The 17,135-nt window shown below is 45.3% G+C and overlaps 3 protein-coding genes across 12 annotated transcripts; 2 read left to right on the forward strand and 1 right to left on the reverse strand.

Annotated features, from left to right (window-relative positions):
* Window positions 1-1,066: 1,066 nt before the first annotated feature.
* Window positions 1,067-14,129, forward strand: LOC108048782. 10 transcript variants are annotated; one of them, XM_044457170.1, is made up of 8 exons: window positions 1,067-1,348; window positions 7,557-8,155; window positions 9,646-10,009; window positions 10,074-10,321; window positions 10,648-11,466; window positions 11,570-11,867; window positions 11,927-12,237; window positions 12,790-14,129. In XM_044457170.1, the coding sequence occupies exons 2-8, from the start codon at window positions 7,947-7,949 to the stop codon at window positions 13,757-13,759; spliced, it is 3,219 nt and encodes a 1,072-aa protein (XP_044313105.1). In that variant the 5' UTR covers window positions 1,067-1,348; window positions 7,557-7,946; the 3' UTR covers window positions 13,760-14,129. The 10 variants fall into 10 exon arrangements, with proteins under 10 accessions (XP_044313105.1, XP_044313110.1, XP_044313109.1 ...); XM_044457175.1 differs by having other exon boundaries at window positions 11,927-12,219; XM_044457174.1 differs by having other exon boundaries at window positions 11,930-12,237.
* Window positions 14,130-14,852: 723 nt separating this feature from the next.
* LOC108048732 (glycine N-methyltransferase) lies at window positions 14,853-16,519 on the forward strand. The gene is made up of 4 exons (XM_017129569.2): window positions 14,853-15,116; window positions 15,312-15,439; window positions 15,501-15,757; window positions 16,172-16,519. Exons 1-4 carry the CDS (start codon window positions 14,902-14,904, stop codon window positions 16,439-16,441), a joined length of 870 nt encoding a protein of 289 aa, XP_016985058.1. The 5' UTR covers window positions 14,853-14,901; the 3' UTR covers window positions 16,442-16,519.
* On the reverse strand, window positions 16,437-16,699 carry LOC108048733. Its single transcript, XM_017129571.1, has one exon. The coding sequence runs from the start codon at window positions 16,687-16,689 to the stop codon at window positions 16,543-16,545; it is 147 nt and encodes a 48-aa protein (XP_016985060.1). The 5' UTR covers window positions 16,690-16,699; the 3' UTR covers window positions 16,437-16,542.
* Between the last annotated feature and the right edge of the window lie 436 nt (window positions 16,700-17,135).

A 17,135-nucleotide genomic window follows, 5' to 3' on the forward strand; every position in this document is an offset into this window, starting at 1 on the left:
ACCTGCTCCAAAAAAGCGAGGACTACATTATGATTGCGGGACATGTTGCATGTGAGCGGGATAGGTGTCATGCAAATGAAAAATACCAAGCCCCAATGAAGTCGATGTGAGTAATCACATTTTCGTGAATTTCTAACTAAAATTAGCGTCTTGCTAATTGGAATGGAATTCGTCCTCTTACTTATTTATGTACATTGTTACAAAAGAATAACTTTAAAATAATTATAAAATTATGTAATATTGCTAATTTTACAAGGTAATTTCTTAACAAGCTCATTAATGATTGAGATGATTGCTTAGAAATGGTGGAATAATTGATGTAACTTAAGCATAAATCTTTTTTGTGCGGATACCAAAAGCTTTTCTAAACGGGTTCATTAAGACGAAGCAGACATTAAAAATAGTCAGTTCTAAAGTCAATGGGCATTGTAATAATCATTACATAGATTAAGAAAACAATATATTGCTATATTAAAGAGATGAGTAAGCAAAATGTATGTGCGTTAAGAATAATAGTTGTTACTTGATAAAATATAATTGCTGTAAAACAAAATTTAAAGTAAACATCAATCATTCCATAACTTAATTCACTAATAGCACTATAATCTGTTTGTAATGATTTTGAATAAGCTTTACATCTTCCTACACTTAGCTGTTTAGAGAAATCATTCATGTCAACATCCTTCTTCAAACTCAAACTTCTTTGCAAAAGGGAAAAGATATTTAGTTAGCAAACTCCTAGCGACTACTGTTGACTTAAGTGTGGCAATTTGGCATCATTAGTGTCGTACTTAGGATCACCAGTCGCCGCAGGTTCCGACTGCTGTCCGAACTTTTGGCTAATCCACTTCAGCTGTTGTCAGTCGTCAGCCGTCAGCACTTTGGTTGCCAACTGCACGCATGCGCCGAAGCCAAAACAAAACTGGCCACTGCACCGGGTAGACCTCTAGCCGCATCTCTTTCTCTGCGATAGTATCCGTCTCTTTCTAGGCCTCTGCATCTAGACTTTGGCTTTGGGAGCCGTCAAATTGGTCTGCCGCTGTTAGTCTCGTTATTGACTTCGCGCACTCCGGTCGCTGCCTCGGCTGCTGAGTTTTCCACACCATTTTCTCGGCTGGAAAATGCAAATTACGAATGAATGAAAGTGTTGTCGCCGACTAAAGAATAGGAACGTGACCGAGTCATTCGGAAAATAAGCTGAATTTGTACTTTGATTGCGGGGCTGAGGAAGAAAGTTTTGCCTGTTTTATTACTGGGTTAAATCAAGACCAACATTTAGCAATTTATTATCGGCCAAGTGAAAAGTGATTTTTGATATGAATATAGTGTCGCGGAAAAGCCAAAGCAGGTAAGAGTTTATTATCTTAGGGTGCACTAGATATGCATTACTCATACGACATGTGAGCAAGACCTTTTGAGTTAACTTGCAATTCATTGTTGGGTATTTGTTTGATTTGATATAGTGCACTTAGTCTGCACCAGTGTAGAGCAATTATTTATTTTCCTACCAATTAAATGTTCGAGGTGATCCTAATTACCCGAAGAACAAACTCGGAACATGACATTCTCCTAACCAAGAATGGCAAATAAAAACTGGTGTGTGCGTTGACAACCATAAAAGCCTTGTTAGCAGTGCGGCATACGCTTATTCGATTAGCGGGATTTACGGCCACTGCAACTGCAATGTTGGTAGCTTCTTATTCCATGGCGACGACACTCGAATCAAGATCGACAAGCCATTTTTCCTGCTAAACTCGTTCAGGTTTCCTACTTACCGGGCTTTGTCCGCTGGCCGCAATTGTTGTCCGCGCGCGCTTCTTTCTAGGAGGGATCTTGGCTTTTCTTGCAATTATTTTCAGATTTTCTCCTCGACGCTGGGGCTGCGTGACAGGTCCGCGGTTCAGAAACTGGAGCATCGATGCGCAGTTTATTTCAGCTGCGAGGCAACTTGTTTCCACTTCTGAAGGTGGGTCACAGCCATAACTCCTCGACTGGATCTCCTCACAGACACGTCTGTTCTGCGATGGACGGGGCTATAATCGTGCGTTGAGCCATTTCCAATCACCAGTTTACCGCTATCGAACAATCTCTTTATCGGGACGCTAGAATGTGCTAATGAACCATTCTAATGCACTACAAGCTCGATTCAATTGTCGGTCTTATAACAGTCGGCAATGCATCACTTATGGTGGGATTGTCGTAATTGTCTACATATCTTTGAGTGACAATTATACATCCAGCCAAGAAGAGGGCCCATGGAATCTTTATCGAGCTTATCATTTCAAACTATTTTTCAAAGAAATTTAATTTAAAACAGCGGTTGTCAAAGCGATTGTACACAAATTTTATTAAAATCTACAAAAAAACAAACTGACATATATATTTTTTATCATTGCCCTTCTGTTTAGATTTTCAATAGTCTAACCAATACTTTTAGATTAGATCCAAGTGACAAAATCTAAGCTTAAAACATTGTATTAAACCTCAAGAGTCTCTTATATATTTTAGCAACTAAGATAAATATCAGCTTATTGTTTTTTGTAGTGTACGCATATTGGCAATCATTACCGCGCTGTGGTGTCCGCACAGGCACTCCAACCAAAAATAGAAACAATTACAATAATCCGCAGTCAGAAGCAGCTAGCCCTTAATTTAGCTAGAGGCCTTAATGGTCAGTGGCGTCTCACCTCGTAATTATGAATAGCAATAAAGAAAATCTATTTTCTAGTACCCACCGAGAAGTGCAAACTTTCCCCGCTAACGCGATAAATGACAAGAAAACAATTATCTGGCCAGCCAAGAATTACGATCTTATCTCGGTAAGGAACGGCACTGGGCCACAAAGAGCACAGTTAGCCAACAATCAGATGGTGTCAATGCGGATACCTAACGTCCATCTCGACTCCCGGTTTGAGGAGTTCCGACGAACTGGGGGGCGGAAAGCTGACCCACAAAGCACGCGCCATTTGAACCCAGCTAACCGCAATAAATGAAAGCCATTTAGCACCCGCCTCAGCAGAAGAACGCTGTTGAAGGGGCCAATTAAAAGGCAACTTTTCGGCCAGCGACGCCATAAAACATTTCGAGCGGCGAAGAATTTCCATCAGAATTTTCGTGACTGGATGCGGCTAAGGTCCGATCCGGGGGCTTTAGGCCATGGGCAGTGGCCATGTGGTATGCAAATGCAAATGCTTATGGCAATTTATGGCGCAGAGTTCATGAGCAGCGCCGCGCGTCACGCTCTTTTGGGCAAATTTCTTTGTCGAATTTCATTATCTACGCTGTAATGCGCCTCACCTTCTCCTTAAAGCAGGGGCATTGTTCGGTAAAGTGTCCATAACGCCGCCTGTCCAAAAGATATTCATGATTAGCCCCAGTTAAGCAAGAGCTTTTGATTTTCTTTTTGCCAATTCAAAATTAACCCTCTATTAAAAATAAATATGTCACAGGGATAGTCTAGTTTATACACAATTAAATTAAATTTAAATGTTTTCCTGAAATCAATTTGCATGAAGTGCTTATGCTTAGGTAATGAGTTAAAAAGCTTATTAACCAAGTGATAAAGGAGGACTATGAAGTGTTACTGTAGAAAGCTATAAAAGCAAGCGAATCGAGTGACAATATAAACAAGGAAATGCACTCATGATTGTTGGCCAATTATATAAGGCGAAAACAACACAAGTGTTTAACATCTTAATGAGAAGCTTAGGACTTCAAATCCGCACCACTTAGGGTCAGTGGTCGTGATCTTGGTCAAGTCACGTAGCCAGATCGTAAAGCAAAGTGTCCAAGTGCCTCTGCAAATTTTACAAAGGGGATAAAAACCGCGAAATTAATTTCTTTTTAACCACCCGCTGGTATCAGAGCCAGCTCCGCCTCGTGAAAAGTGAATCGCTATTGTTGGACGGATGAGTGGGTCGGTCGGGCGGAGAAAGAGGCGAGAAATGGCGTAATGAGTAGCACAATGTGACAATTGTCGTGTATTTTTCAAGACTCATTTTGGATTCGGGTTCGTGACGCAACGGCCGGGCGGCTAATGAATGAATGGATGGAGCCTAATGGAGTTCGTGGGGAGTAGGGCACTTGGAACGGAGGGAAAGACATCTCACTCTGGGCCGCGATTCTACAAAGAAAGTCTCGCAGAGCGATTATGTCTGGGCTGAGGCAGGGAAAGTCATGAAACTTTAATTGCGCAATGTTTTTGTGTAAATGATTTGAATAATTTGCAGAACTTGTCCACTCGAGTACACTGGCGAAAATGTTCTCACCTAGGCTAGCAGTGGGCTTTCAATGATATGGCTTACGCTTTCCGTCTAGATTAATGGGGCCTTGGGTAGTCGCATTTTCTCTCACTGCCTGCGCATGTCAGATACGCAATGCTGGGCACAAGACGAGCGCGAAGGAATCAAGCGTATCTCTCGGAGCGCACCCAGCTCCAAGCTTCAGCTCCAGCTCAACCCTCCGGCTGTATCTGTATCTTCAAGCTTGCCTGCCTTCGTCGGGCTGACGCTGAGCAAAAAATACGACTAATTTCTGAAATAGCTGCCGCTGCACATACTCGTACAAGAAACCTTTAAAACAGACACCGAAACTACAGATAAAACACAGCCTGGTAAATTGAATAGAGAAAGTGATGATCACGGTAGTATGATGTTATTTGTTAAATAAATCACATCACCCATCAACACCCAACCACCCCGTCGAATGCGTGCAGTTAACGGTTTAACTACCAATAGAAAATTCTCTTAAAAGTAAAAGCTGGCCACGCACAAAGGAAAATTCTAGCCATTAACAAGAAAAACCGTTGAAAACGAAAACGAAAACGAAAAGGTTCGGGTTCTTCGCGTTGAAAACGAAATTCAGGTTCTTCGCTATCATCTGTCAGGCATCTTATTTAAACGTTTTCCGTTCGAGGCCCATTAAAACGAAACCAGTCACACCGATCTGGCCAGGTCGAAGGGCCTAGAAAAGTAATAAAAGTAAGAGCTTTCTGGACAGGCTCCTCACAAACAAAGGGCAATTAGTTCGCTTCGCATTTCTTGTTGTCTCACGCGGACGACTTTTAATTACTTGTTACTGTTAACTCATGAATAAAACGAAAAAGTTGACAACACTCGAGAAACAAACGCAGCCGATCAAAGGCCATCAAAATTAAAATCTAAAATGGAAAATGGAAAGTTTGATGTAAACACAGAGATAGATTTTTACGGCGGCTGGCTTAAAAGTTTTTATTAGTGAAATGGAAACGGAGTTTTTAATTGAAATCATCTTGAATTACGAGTGTGGTCGATGTGGTACAGGTTGATTTCATTATGGAAGGCCAGGCAAAGCAAAATAAACAAGAAAGAACGCTAAAGTCGAGTGCCTCGACTATTAGATACCCGTTACTCCGCTAAACAATTGCAACTGTGTACAATGTAAATACATACATATGTATATGCTTACATACATACACACATACGCCATTGTTTGACTCAGACCTCCAATTTGGCTAACTTGATTTGATTTGCATAGTTCTTGGGATATAGTTCGGTATTGACAAATGAAAACCATCGCAATTTCCTTTAATATAAATCCTTATCGAAAATTAACGTTGACTCTGTTGAGCACCTTGGCCAGCTGTTCCAAAGTCATCCGTTAGATGGCGCCATGAAAGGCGGAAATGTAGGCGCTAGCCAGGCTTAAGCGTTTAATGGGTTTTTGGGCGTTAGAGTGGGCGTGGCAAACTTTTATTAGGCCAATCGATAGGTATTGACGAAACAAATACATATCAATTAAAATTTTCATAATAGCATCAAAACTGTGGCCACAGCTTGTGGCTTGTGGGCGTCAGAGGGGGCGTGGCACCATTTTGAAACAAACTTGCGCTGCGTAGGAACTCCTTAAATCTACATGCAAAATGCCAATCTTCTAGCTTTTATAGTTTCCGAGATCTCAGCGTTCATACGGACAGACAGACGGACAGACAGACGGACAGACGGACAGACGGACAGACGGACAGACAGACGGACAGACGGACATGGCTAGATCGACTCGGCTAGTGATCCTGAACAAGAATATATATACTTTATAGGGTCGGAAACGCTTCCTTCTACCTGTTACATACTTTTGCACGAATACAATATACCCTTTTACTCTACGAGTAACGGGTATAAAAATAAATAGTGCCACAACCGATAAAACCCCTAGTTAAACAAGCCACCGCAGCTTTTTTATTCTAATCATTCTAATTTGCAACTCAAAATGTAAATTTAATATCAACCATATTATGGCTTTGCATGCCCGTGAATTATTACGCTTATTACCTGAAACTATTCTTTTCCTTGGAGTTCTGTTCACTCCTCGCCAGCTATTCTCAATTTCCAACTGCGCCCAAGCGATTTCAGCTCGGCTCAAAGTGAAAAATTAAATGCATTTTACGATGAAGCGAAAGAGGCCGCGGGCAGCTCCAATTATCGTAAGACTTGACCACGGTCATTGATTTCGAAAATGCCTTCACTGCTGCAGCCCGATGGTTTCCCCTCCCCTTCCCATTCCCCTTCCCCCAAACGCGGTCACAGCTTCTGCGCTTGCGCAAATGGCAAAAAAACCCGGGCCACCGGCATTTTGGAGTAGCCAAAGTCCCACTCGAACGGACTGGCGACACTGGCTTTAATTGCAGTTGGCCCGCGGGTGCGACATTTGTGGGAGACTGACATTGGGATCGGACCCAAAGGTGCATTGCCCAAATAACTTTGCGACATTCACATGGCCGTGTATGCAAATGATAATCACACATAATGCTGCGATATTGGGCAAGTGATTGGGGCTGTCGAAAGGCGACGGACCCGTTCGTCTTCCCCAACATTTGGCCAAAGAAAAACAGTTTGGCCATATTCCGCGATACAAAGTCAGTGTCAGTTATGGCCGGGCATTCTCATTGTGCCGCCACTGCCCACTTACGCCAGAGATGATATTGTTGTTATGGTCCGCTCATTTCTATCTTTCTCTGGCTCTTTTGAGAGCTTCGACGTTTCAGCCCGGCCAGTCGCCGTGTGGCATTCAACGAACTCGGACGGAGCGCCCGGTTTCGGAGCCCAGTTACAGCACTTGGAGATTTGGATTACCAAGAGCCAGACCTGTATTTCACCGGATTGGGTCGTAGTCGGTGACGATGTGGTGCAGTGGAGTTGAAGTTCAATAAGGCACACAAGTAAATGGCATTTCAAATTGGCTCACTCGAGTGTGTGCTTGTGTGTGTTCGGCATTTGCTAATTATCGCGAATATCTCTGCAGTGAAAGTATCTCATAGATGCAACCCGTATCCCACTCTGTGCGTTCGCAAATAGCCAACATTTTTCCGATACAACAATTGCATTTCATTGGGCAATTTATCAGCCGAAACGGCGCAAAAAAAAAACAACTTGAAACTGGAAGCTGAAAAACCAAAAAGCTATCATACCAAATTATTAATAACTATTTTGCAATACCTTTTCCTCGTGAATGGCCAACGGTTGCCGGGCCTGTGCCTTAATCTAATTATGCTAAAATTTGTCGGTTTTTGGTTTTGCTTGCAGCTAATTAATGAGCCGGCTCCAGTGCGATGAATGAAGATTGAATGATGGTCCCAGCGGAGCACGCCATGCAACACCTCGCGATCGAGACCCCCTTCCCCGAGTATCTCACTCTCACCCTATGCAAAGTGTGTGAGGCCGAGGCTCGTGTAATTCGCTAACATGCTGGAAATTAACGTTCATTGCGCCTAAACGGATTGCATTCACCGCTAATTGCCCACAAATTGCGCGCTCCTTCGCCGCCAAAAAAGAAAAAAAACAAAAACCAATAATACCCAGACAGTGAAACAGTGAACAGTGAACATTGCACGGTGCATTGCAAACAGCGATTTGCATCCGCAGCAGCGGCATTCCGCGAGTGTTTAGCACGTCCAGCCCCCCAGGAGGAGGAGGATGGTCACCTGCAAGGTGGACTCCCAAACCGCGGTGGCTGTTCCCAAAATGAATGCGGCCCGGACCCGCGGAAAGCCCGTCGGCAGCAACAGCAACAGCAACTCTTCCGGCTTTCGGCTCCTGGACGGCGACCAGCTCGAAAACAATTCGAGTGTCAGCCGCAACTCCATCTACAAACTGAAGATCGATCTGATGTTCGACGATTCCAGGTGAGTTGGGGCTTTCGGGGTGAAACTTTGTAATTGGGAGCAAATAGCCTGGGGAGGTGTGTTTTTTTCACCCATTAGCCCCACTCTCCATCTCAGGGCAAAACAAATCAATTAGCCTTCTGAGCTGCCTTTGACCACCCAACACTTTCGTTCTCGAAGCTACACAAACTACTCAAAGATTCAGATTCAGATTCAGATACAGATACGAGCGGCGAGTGAGAGACCCAGAGATATTTCGTTTACCGTTTTGCATTTCCATAACCAACGAAAACTACAGTTAGTTCCAAAATTAAAAACTTTATTGTCCGATGGAATAATTGGGGGAGAATAGGGGGGAACCTGAGGCTGGAGCAGCCAAAGATAGAGCGACACTTGCTCTTGGCTTAAATATTCATCGTTGACACACATTCGCAGACGAACTACTTAATTGATTGAGAAAGAAAACCAAGAGCCCCCCACTCCAATGCCCACCACTCATCGTCACCTTCATCTTCATTCCCATTCAAAACTCTCGACGGCCGAAGACGTTCTATGGAAATAAGCATTTCCGATTTTATGTCAACTAGCGGTAAACGGAATGGCTCGAATTGGGAACACCTTAAGCTGCATTCGGCCATTGGCCGCCGAAACGCCTCTATCCCGTCAAACCTCTCCGCACTTCCACTCGCACTCATGGGACCTGGGTTCTGACCTGGTCAGCAGGATGTGGCCAATTCAGCTACCAGCCAGCAAGCTCGCAAATAGAAGGCAGTCGGACTCAAACTCCGCTGCGAGTCGAATATGCTAATCTCAGGTTGTTCGTGCGTTAATCAGCCAAACTTTCACAAAAATGGAACCGTTTTGTCGTTTTAAGCACTAAAAGTGTTGACTGGAGAACGGCTCATAAAATACAAATTGAAATTCATCAACTTTTTAATCTAATCGATGATCTAGATGACATTCTAAATTATGTGGTTCGGGAAATTTAAATTTTATTCATTTTGTGAAAGAACTTTCTGTCGATTTGGCTATTAAATAATTATACTTTAAAAAACAAAGCAGGAATTTCTTTAACGAAATTCCGTAACTTTGGTTCAGTTCGCAAAAGAACTCGCTTTGAGTGGGATGACATCTGTGTTCCAAATTCACAAGCTAGTTTTACAAATCGTAATTCTGGAGTTTAAATAAAGAAATAAGTGATATGTCTACTCGTTAGAGCCGTTAGCAAATTTCATCTATATAAATTTATTATCCATTAATTATTGTCATCCAGTTAATAAAAACGATTTATTTTCAAGAAAAATATGTGAATCATAAAATAAAATTACAATTTAAACTAGAAGGGCCTTTTAAATGATTTGGTTTTAAAAGTTTTACAATTAAATGTTTTCTATTCTTTGAGCGCATTTCCCTATATCTATAATTATATAATTTATGATTATTAATTCAACGATACAATGAGACTATTTAGGATCATTAATGTAATGCTACTTTCTGTATCCCCCATCCAGATCCATGCGAAGCAGCCGCCTCGACGATCCCCGGGGATCGCATCGCACCCGCTCCATCATCATGTATGGGCGCAGTGAGTTGGCCAGCACCTCGGGCGACACGCCCCGCTCCCTCAGCAGCTTCCTGCAGGACAACGGGCAGTCGGCCAAGGTGCTGGCCGAGGCGGCCAAGAAGGACGTGCAGCGGATCAGCAACAGTGTGCAGGCCCAGATCGAGCAGCTGTTCACGGACGTGGCCAAGGACGCGACCAGTAGCTTCGATATCACCTGCCTGGGATCGCTGCCGCTGAAGGACAAGGTGACCAGTCTGCAGGGTCTGCAGGAGCCGCTGCGACAGCTGTACCTCAGCGAGGTGACCAAGAAGGTGGGTGTTCTCACTCAATAATGGGAGTATTATGCAACTAATACCAATATCCTGGCTCATCCAGCATAAGCTCAACTCCGGATCGCTGGATATCTGCGCCACCGGACTGAGAGTGAAGATCAGCGCAATGGCCGTCTCAAATGGAGCGGGTATTCCGGAGGAGAGCGACGCCCTCATCACGCCCTTCCACAACATTGCCGTGTGGTCGGCGGTGAAGTTCGTCATATCCGATGACGACGGTGGCGCAGCCTTCTTGCCTCTGATCACCGATCCCGAAAACATTGACAAGACTGCCCTGTTCCAGCCACTGAGGTAAGCTACCTACTTAAACAGATAAAAGAAAAGACCACAAGGAAAATAAGTTATCTAAATAAGTTTGTTTGGATTTTTCAAAATAATGCTCAATTACTTTATTATGAATTATATTGTAAATATTCAAAGTTGTTCTAAACCTAAAATCCGTAGGAGTCATAATTTGTTGCTTTTCAAAGCTTGAATTTTATTTTCCGTTGTATAGTTTTGCAAAGGATTTCTGAATCCGAAAGTTGTAATTCCAATATTGTTTTCAAAATGGAAAGACTTTTGAAACAACTTTAATATTCTACCTTACTAATGGCTAAATACATCCATCCCTTTAGCTCCAGCGAACAGCTGGCGGTGGAGCACAGCATCCATGTGCACGCGCCCATCTTCGCGGTGGTCATGCGCTCGGCCAGTTCGCCCAAGGTGCTCGAGTGCCATGGCTTCATCTGCAAGAGCACCGAGGACGCCATCGTGATTGCGGCCACGCTCTACCAGAGTCTGATGGCCCACGTGAGCACCAGTTCGCGGCGGAACACCCAGCGAAGGACGCCCCGCCAGCAGAACGGGGTCAGCTGCGTCAGCATCGCCAGCAGCTCGGCGCTGGCCAGCTCCAATTACCTGTCCCGCTCCCAGATCCTGCCCAGTGCCAGCGGGCGACGCAGCTCCTTCCGGGGTAGTTCCGGAGGGGGTGGGGCTCCATCGAGATCCGGACGCAAGAAGCGGGTCTCGAACAGCTCCTTGAGCTCTCACAGCAATGTCATTAACGAGGCTGCCGAGCTGGAGACCTCCACGGAGGAGCGCAGACGGAAGTCGCACAAGTCGAAGCGGGCACCGCCAGTTCCCACCACAGTTCCTGGTTCGGGCGGGCACAGGAACGGCGGAGTTGGAACGCCATCCCGTAGTGGCAGCATAGTGTGCGGCAATGGACACGTGACCCGGCTGCACCAGAACTCGCATCCCGGCAAGAAGCCTTCGGCGGGGACGGAACTGTCAGCCGGCGTCGATGTGGCACCGGCCAACGGGGACATCCTCACTCGGGTGGCCATCCCCAGATCCGGCAGCTTCCTCAACACCGGAGGACTGACCCGCTACAAGTCGCGAGCGGCGAGGCGCCATTCCGGCAAACTGGGCGGCGGAGGCGGCGGCGGAGGAGGGTGAGTATTGCCACCGGACTGGGGGACAGGTGCAGTTGGCCACTAATCCACTGCATCTGACCCTGGGCACGGGAGGCAGTCTTTTTGCAATATGGGGGAGAAGGTTTGGCCTGGTTGATTGGCATCGCTTGAATTGTGCTTCTAGTTCCCCACTTGGTTTCAGCGAACTGTTTAACGAATTTCGCCTGCACGAGAACCTGCACTCGCTGGACGACATCCTATACGCCATCATAGACGCCGACGGCATGTCCTTCAACGATCTGAAGCCCATCTACAAGGAGTTCTTGCTCAAGCTGGCCGTCACCCTTACGCAGGACGAGCTCTTCCAGCGCTCCAAGAACATCATGCGGCGTCAAAAGAAGAAGAAACAGAAGCGCAAGGCTTGTGTTAACGGATCACAGGTGGGTCATCAAGGCGCACTAAGTCTGGACGATCAGAATAATATTCCCTGAACCCATAGAAGAAATCGAAGAGCAGCTTTTTCGGCACCAAAAGCCTGAAGAAGGTCTTCCAGCTGGGCCAGTTCCGCTCGTGCCGCGGCAAGCTATCCAAGCCGGCGGTGAGCTCCAAGGAGGCCACTCTGGACAGCCAGGGCAAGCGCAAGATCAGTCCGCCCATCATCATCGGACCGCCCATCACCCATGGCCACGCCCAGCAGCAGCACCAGCGGAATAGGGCGGCCACCAGCGGTTCCGATGTGTCGGTGGTGCGAAACGAGCACACCCAAGGACTCAACCGGAACAGCAGCAGTGGGTATGTTTCCGCTATTAGGTATTTATACCATTCAGAAAAAAATAACTTATTAGAACGTCTAAATAAAATAGCGGTCATGGCAACAACTAGTAAATAAATTTCGTTTATTCCAATTTTGAACCTAACTCTTGGAGTTTGATATATAATATTTAAAAAATATATTAAGTAGAATTGGAGTTGTTGAATTCACTATACGTGTATTTGGTTTAGGAAAATTTACTTTTGTTAGATATTTGGCTAGCTTAAACAAAAAAAATAAGTTTCGTTAATTATGATTTGTTAAGTTCCATAGCTTTGAATGGAGAGACATCTGTGCTCCAAATTCATGAACTTGTACTACAAATCGTAATTCTAGGATAAAAAAAGTGATTTGCCACTTATAAGAATCGTTAAGAAATTTCATCTAAATAAATTCTTTAGCCAGTTAATTAAAGCGATTTATCTTGAAACATTAGGGTATAGCTTTGGTTTTCCAACTCTCTTTTCTAATTCGCGTTCTTATCAATGCCTTTTTGCGTCTAAGAATGGTTTTTAAAATGTTCGGTGTAACTAAATCCTGATATCCCGCAGATACGTGTCCTGCTCGGAGTGCAGCTACGACTCCGAGTCCTGCGCCTGCGCCTCGGCGGATCGCTGCTACTGCAGCCTGCGCACGGAGCACCTGAACCACAAGCTGCGCCAGAAGAACGAGCGCAACATGGCCCTCGTGGCCTCGCCCACCCGAAAGCCTTCGAGCGGCGGAGTCCTGTCCAAAAATGTAGCAGGAACGGCAGCCACTAACCGGCACTCGCTAATCTCGTGCCGCTCCGACGACAAGTGCTACTGCTCCATGGTGGAGGAGGAGCCGGCCAGCTCGATGGAGCGGGACTCGGCCCACAACTCGCTCACGGAGACCACCACGTCCTGCGACTCGGACAGCTGTGTGAGCGCCAGCAAGTGCTACTGCAAGCGCACCCATCGCCGTCAGCGATCCTCGGCGGCGGCGGCCATTAGCGAGGATTCGCTGTCGCAGCAGCAGCGGAAGTCCCGCCCAGGAAACGCTGGAGCGGCCCGCAAGGGCAAGCCGTCGGAGAAGCTGGGCCTGGACTACGAGCTCTTCAGCATCAGCGGAGGTGGACAGCCGGTGCAGCCCCATGAGGCGCTGAGCGTGAAGAAGAGCGTGGAGGCGGCGGCGGTGTTCGCGGACATGAAGCTCAGCCAGACGACGGACATCAAGAGCCTGTGCCCGCCGAAGGGACCGGGATCGAGGGTGGGCAGCTGCCGATCGAATGCCTCCTCCAGGAGGTCCTCGTACCGCACCCGTGAGTCCTTCAGCACGGATCGGATGGGCGGCGGTATGCCGCTGCCCCTGCCCCTGCCGCTACCCCTGCCGCTGGGCAAGAGCATGGGCAGTGCCGACAACCTGCTGGCCAACCTTAAGGCCATGGAGGCCAAGGCCGCCTCCATCCGCAGCAACGCCAGCCGGAGCCGCATGGGCAGCTATCAGTCGATGCGGGCGGTTAGCGCCTCCCTGGAGGACTCGCTGGGGTACTTGCCATAGACCAGGATGTGGGATCCGCCACTCGAAGCCGGCTCTCAGTTACGAAGTAGATAGCACATAAGCTTATATTTAAAGGCTATACTCACATACTCATAATCCTATAATCCCTCGAACGGCTTATGTTTCCCAAGACAATTATCGTCCTTATTGATTGAATAATTATCTTGCGAAACGTAATCAAGTGTAGCTTTAAGTACCTCCTATAGAACATTCAGTGTGACTTTATCTCTAAGATCGTATCCGTATAAATCTAGGTGCAATATCAAACCAACCATTTGGGAAACTTCGAGTTCCAGTTATTTAAAGCAGTGCAATATTTATAACTACTATTAAAAATAAAAACAATTTTTTATATCGATGAATCCAAAAATGTATTATGTGGTTCTATTAATGGGGCTGAAAATGAGTTGGCGAATCTTGATGATACATATGAACGTCTATATATATTGTCTGAGTCGACTGACAACAGGGAACAGTGATTTGGGAAATTCAAGGAAAATATAATATTCATTGAGCTCATACGATGGACAGTGACTACTGGTAATAACAGACGTGGATTATTAAAAACTTAAAATATTAATTATTTGAAACTTATACATCCCTTAAAATCAAGTTCGGTACACTGTTATTTCTAACACTTATTAATATAGCCATTTAAATAACAGAAGCAATACAAAATTAAAAGGTTCAACTAAAAATAAATTTAATGGGGACACGTGATATAGCCGATATTATTATTAGATAATATCGGCATATACACATTTTAAATAAGAGATTTTACTGTATGACTGACATGCTTAATTATTTTGCTCCGTCATTCTGTTTTGACCACGGGATGCGATCGCTGAGCCCTAATCACAACCGGAGGGTCAGGGTCAGGGTCAAGACACAAAAGCGAAAGCCCACTGGCGAAAACACGTTCCGCCGGGAACAGATGTGGAGCTCTCGCCGTCATCCCGACCGTGGGTCACACGTCAAGCGGGCGGGACTGATAAGATTACGGACTGCTATGTGGCCTACGTCGGCGCTTCGTGGGCGCGACAGCTGTTGGCTTCTGAGTCCCCGGGAAGCCAACGTGGAGCGTGCTTTTGCCACATCAAATTATTTCGCTGCGATCCGCCGACCAGAGCTGACTTCCAGAGATGACCACCTCCGCCGACAGTGTGTTCGTTACCCGTTCCGATGGAATCTCCGCCGAAGGAGTTCGGGACCAGTACGCCGATGGCAAGGCCGCCAAGGTGTGGGAGATCTTCATCGGGGACAAGAACTCGCGCACGGACAACTACAAGAACTTCCTGATCGACATGCTGCGCAACAAGGGTTGTAAGCGTGTCCTGGACGTGGCCTGTGGAACGGGGTAAGAAATATTCTAAAAAATTTAAAACCTTAAAATTAAAATATTCCAAAATGTCAAAGTAGCAATATATTTAATTGCCTAAACTATACGTTTAGCTTGTAAATGTAAGCATTCCAGTATTTAAATAATAAGTCCGCAAAGACTTCCTAAGCTTTATCCTTTTCTTGTTTCCCAATATTCAAATGTTTTTTCAAGTGTGGACTCCCTGATGCTAGTAGAAGAGGGCTTCGAGGTTGTCTCCGTAGATGCCTCCGATAAGATGCTGAAGTATGCCCTTAAAGAACGCTGGGCCCGGCGAAAGGAAGCCGCCTTCGATAATTGGAGTGGGTTAACTCATAGCAAACATCTACATCCCCATGCTAAATATCAATTTATCTCTGACAGTCATTGAAGAGGCTAACTGGCTGACTCTGTACGACGACATCCAGGAACACATCCAGGACGGTTTTGATGCGGTTATCTGCCTGGGCAACTCCTTTGCCCACTTGATGGATGGTTTCGGGGATCAGCGTGAGCACAAGCAGGCCATCGGCAACTTCGCAAAGTGCCTGAAGCCTGGGGGCGTCCTTTTAATCGATCATCGCAACTACGACAACATCCTAGAAACGGGTGCCACGCCTGCCAAGAGCATTTACTATAATGTAAGCCCGCTATATCTTTTATATTTCAATCCATGACTCTTTTTTTTTGCCTAATTAATCTCATCTAAAGTCAATTACCCTATTAACCAGTCTTACTTTTACAATCTCAACTATAGTCAACTCTATTAGACTATCTGAAAAGTCAAATCAAATAGGCTGGCAAATCAAACATATAAAAATAATCTTAGATGAGTAGTAGAAATTATGCCACATCATCTCGTAAATAATTAAAAACTATTATGTGCCACATTTCATTCAAAATAACCAAAAGTTGTCGCATCATCGTAGCGATAAGAACGGATGATCTTGATTTTGAACCCAGATGTATCACTCCACTTCCTCATAATCATTTGCCTTATCAGTTACACGGCTCCCGATTCAATTAATCCAATCATGACTTGTGCCTAATTACAGACGAGTCATACGGCGGACATCAAGACGTCTGTGCTCTTCTACTGCGGCAAGCCATCCCTGGTGTCCATGGATTACCTTATCGCTGGCAACAAGCTGACCAGCGAATTCCGCCTGTCCTACTATCCCCACGAGCTGAAGCGGTTCCGGGAGATCCTGGGCGAGATCTTCTCGCAGAAGGCACAGCACCAGCTGTACGGCGACTTCAAGGAGATGAGCCAGGTGAAGAATCCCGCCTTCTACATCCACTTTATCGAGAAACCACAGGTTTAGGTTTAAGTCATTAGTTTGTATTCACATAAAGCCACAAGAAAAATTCATTTAAATATAAAGCTTCTTCAATTCACGCAATACCGAGTCTTTTAAGTATTCTTCTAAGCCAGTATGCAGAATCGACCCACAATGGAACCAAAGCACAGAGTCACCATGGCGGCTTCGATCACGAACGGGAATTTCGCCTTCACGTAGTTGAACATCTCGGTGTAGAGGGTGGAGAGGGTGGCCAGTAGGATCAACGTCATCTCTCGTCCGCCAAACTTCGCTTAAGAATGCTACTGAAACGCAAAAGCAATCGAGACCCCAAAGGCTTGTGGCAAATGTCATTAGCCTTGCAAATGTTTTTCGATTGCGCTTTCAAGTGGTTTCGTTTTAAAGAGAATGAGTAAACGATCGAAGTGCGACATATACAGTAAAAGTTCTATTGGTGACCGGCGTTAACCTTCCTTAAGGGAATACTAGTTTATAACTTTATGGTTTTATTGAATTTTAATTACCGGAACAAGAAAAGGAAATTTCCAAGGGAGAACTGTTGGGATTAAAACTGATTTATATATATTGCAGTCGGCTAAAAAAAGCGTTTACTGTAATCGATTTAGTGCTGAAATACACATGTGTATAACATTTCTAACAGTCTATGCTTGGAGGATTGTCTGGCAGACACGTCTGACGTATTTTGATTGCAAAGCCA

Source organism: Drosophila rhopaloa, unplaced genomic scaffold (assembly GCF_018152115.1).
Source record: "Drosophila rhopaloa isolate 14029-0021.01 unplaced genomic scaffold, ASM1815211v1 contig_155, whole genome shotgun sequence".
In the NCBI taxonomy this organism is placed as follows: Eukaryota; Metazoa; Arthropoda; class Insecta; order Diptera; family Drosophilidae; genus Drosophila; species Drosophila rhopaloa.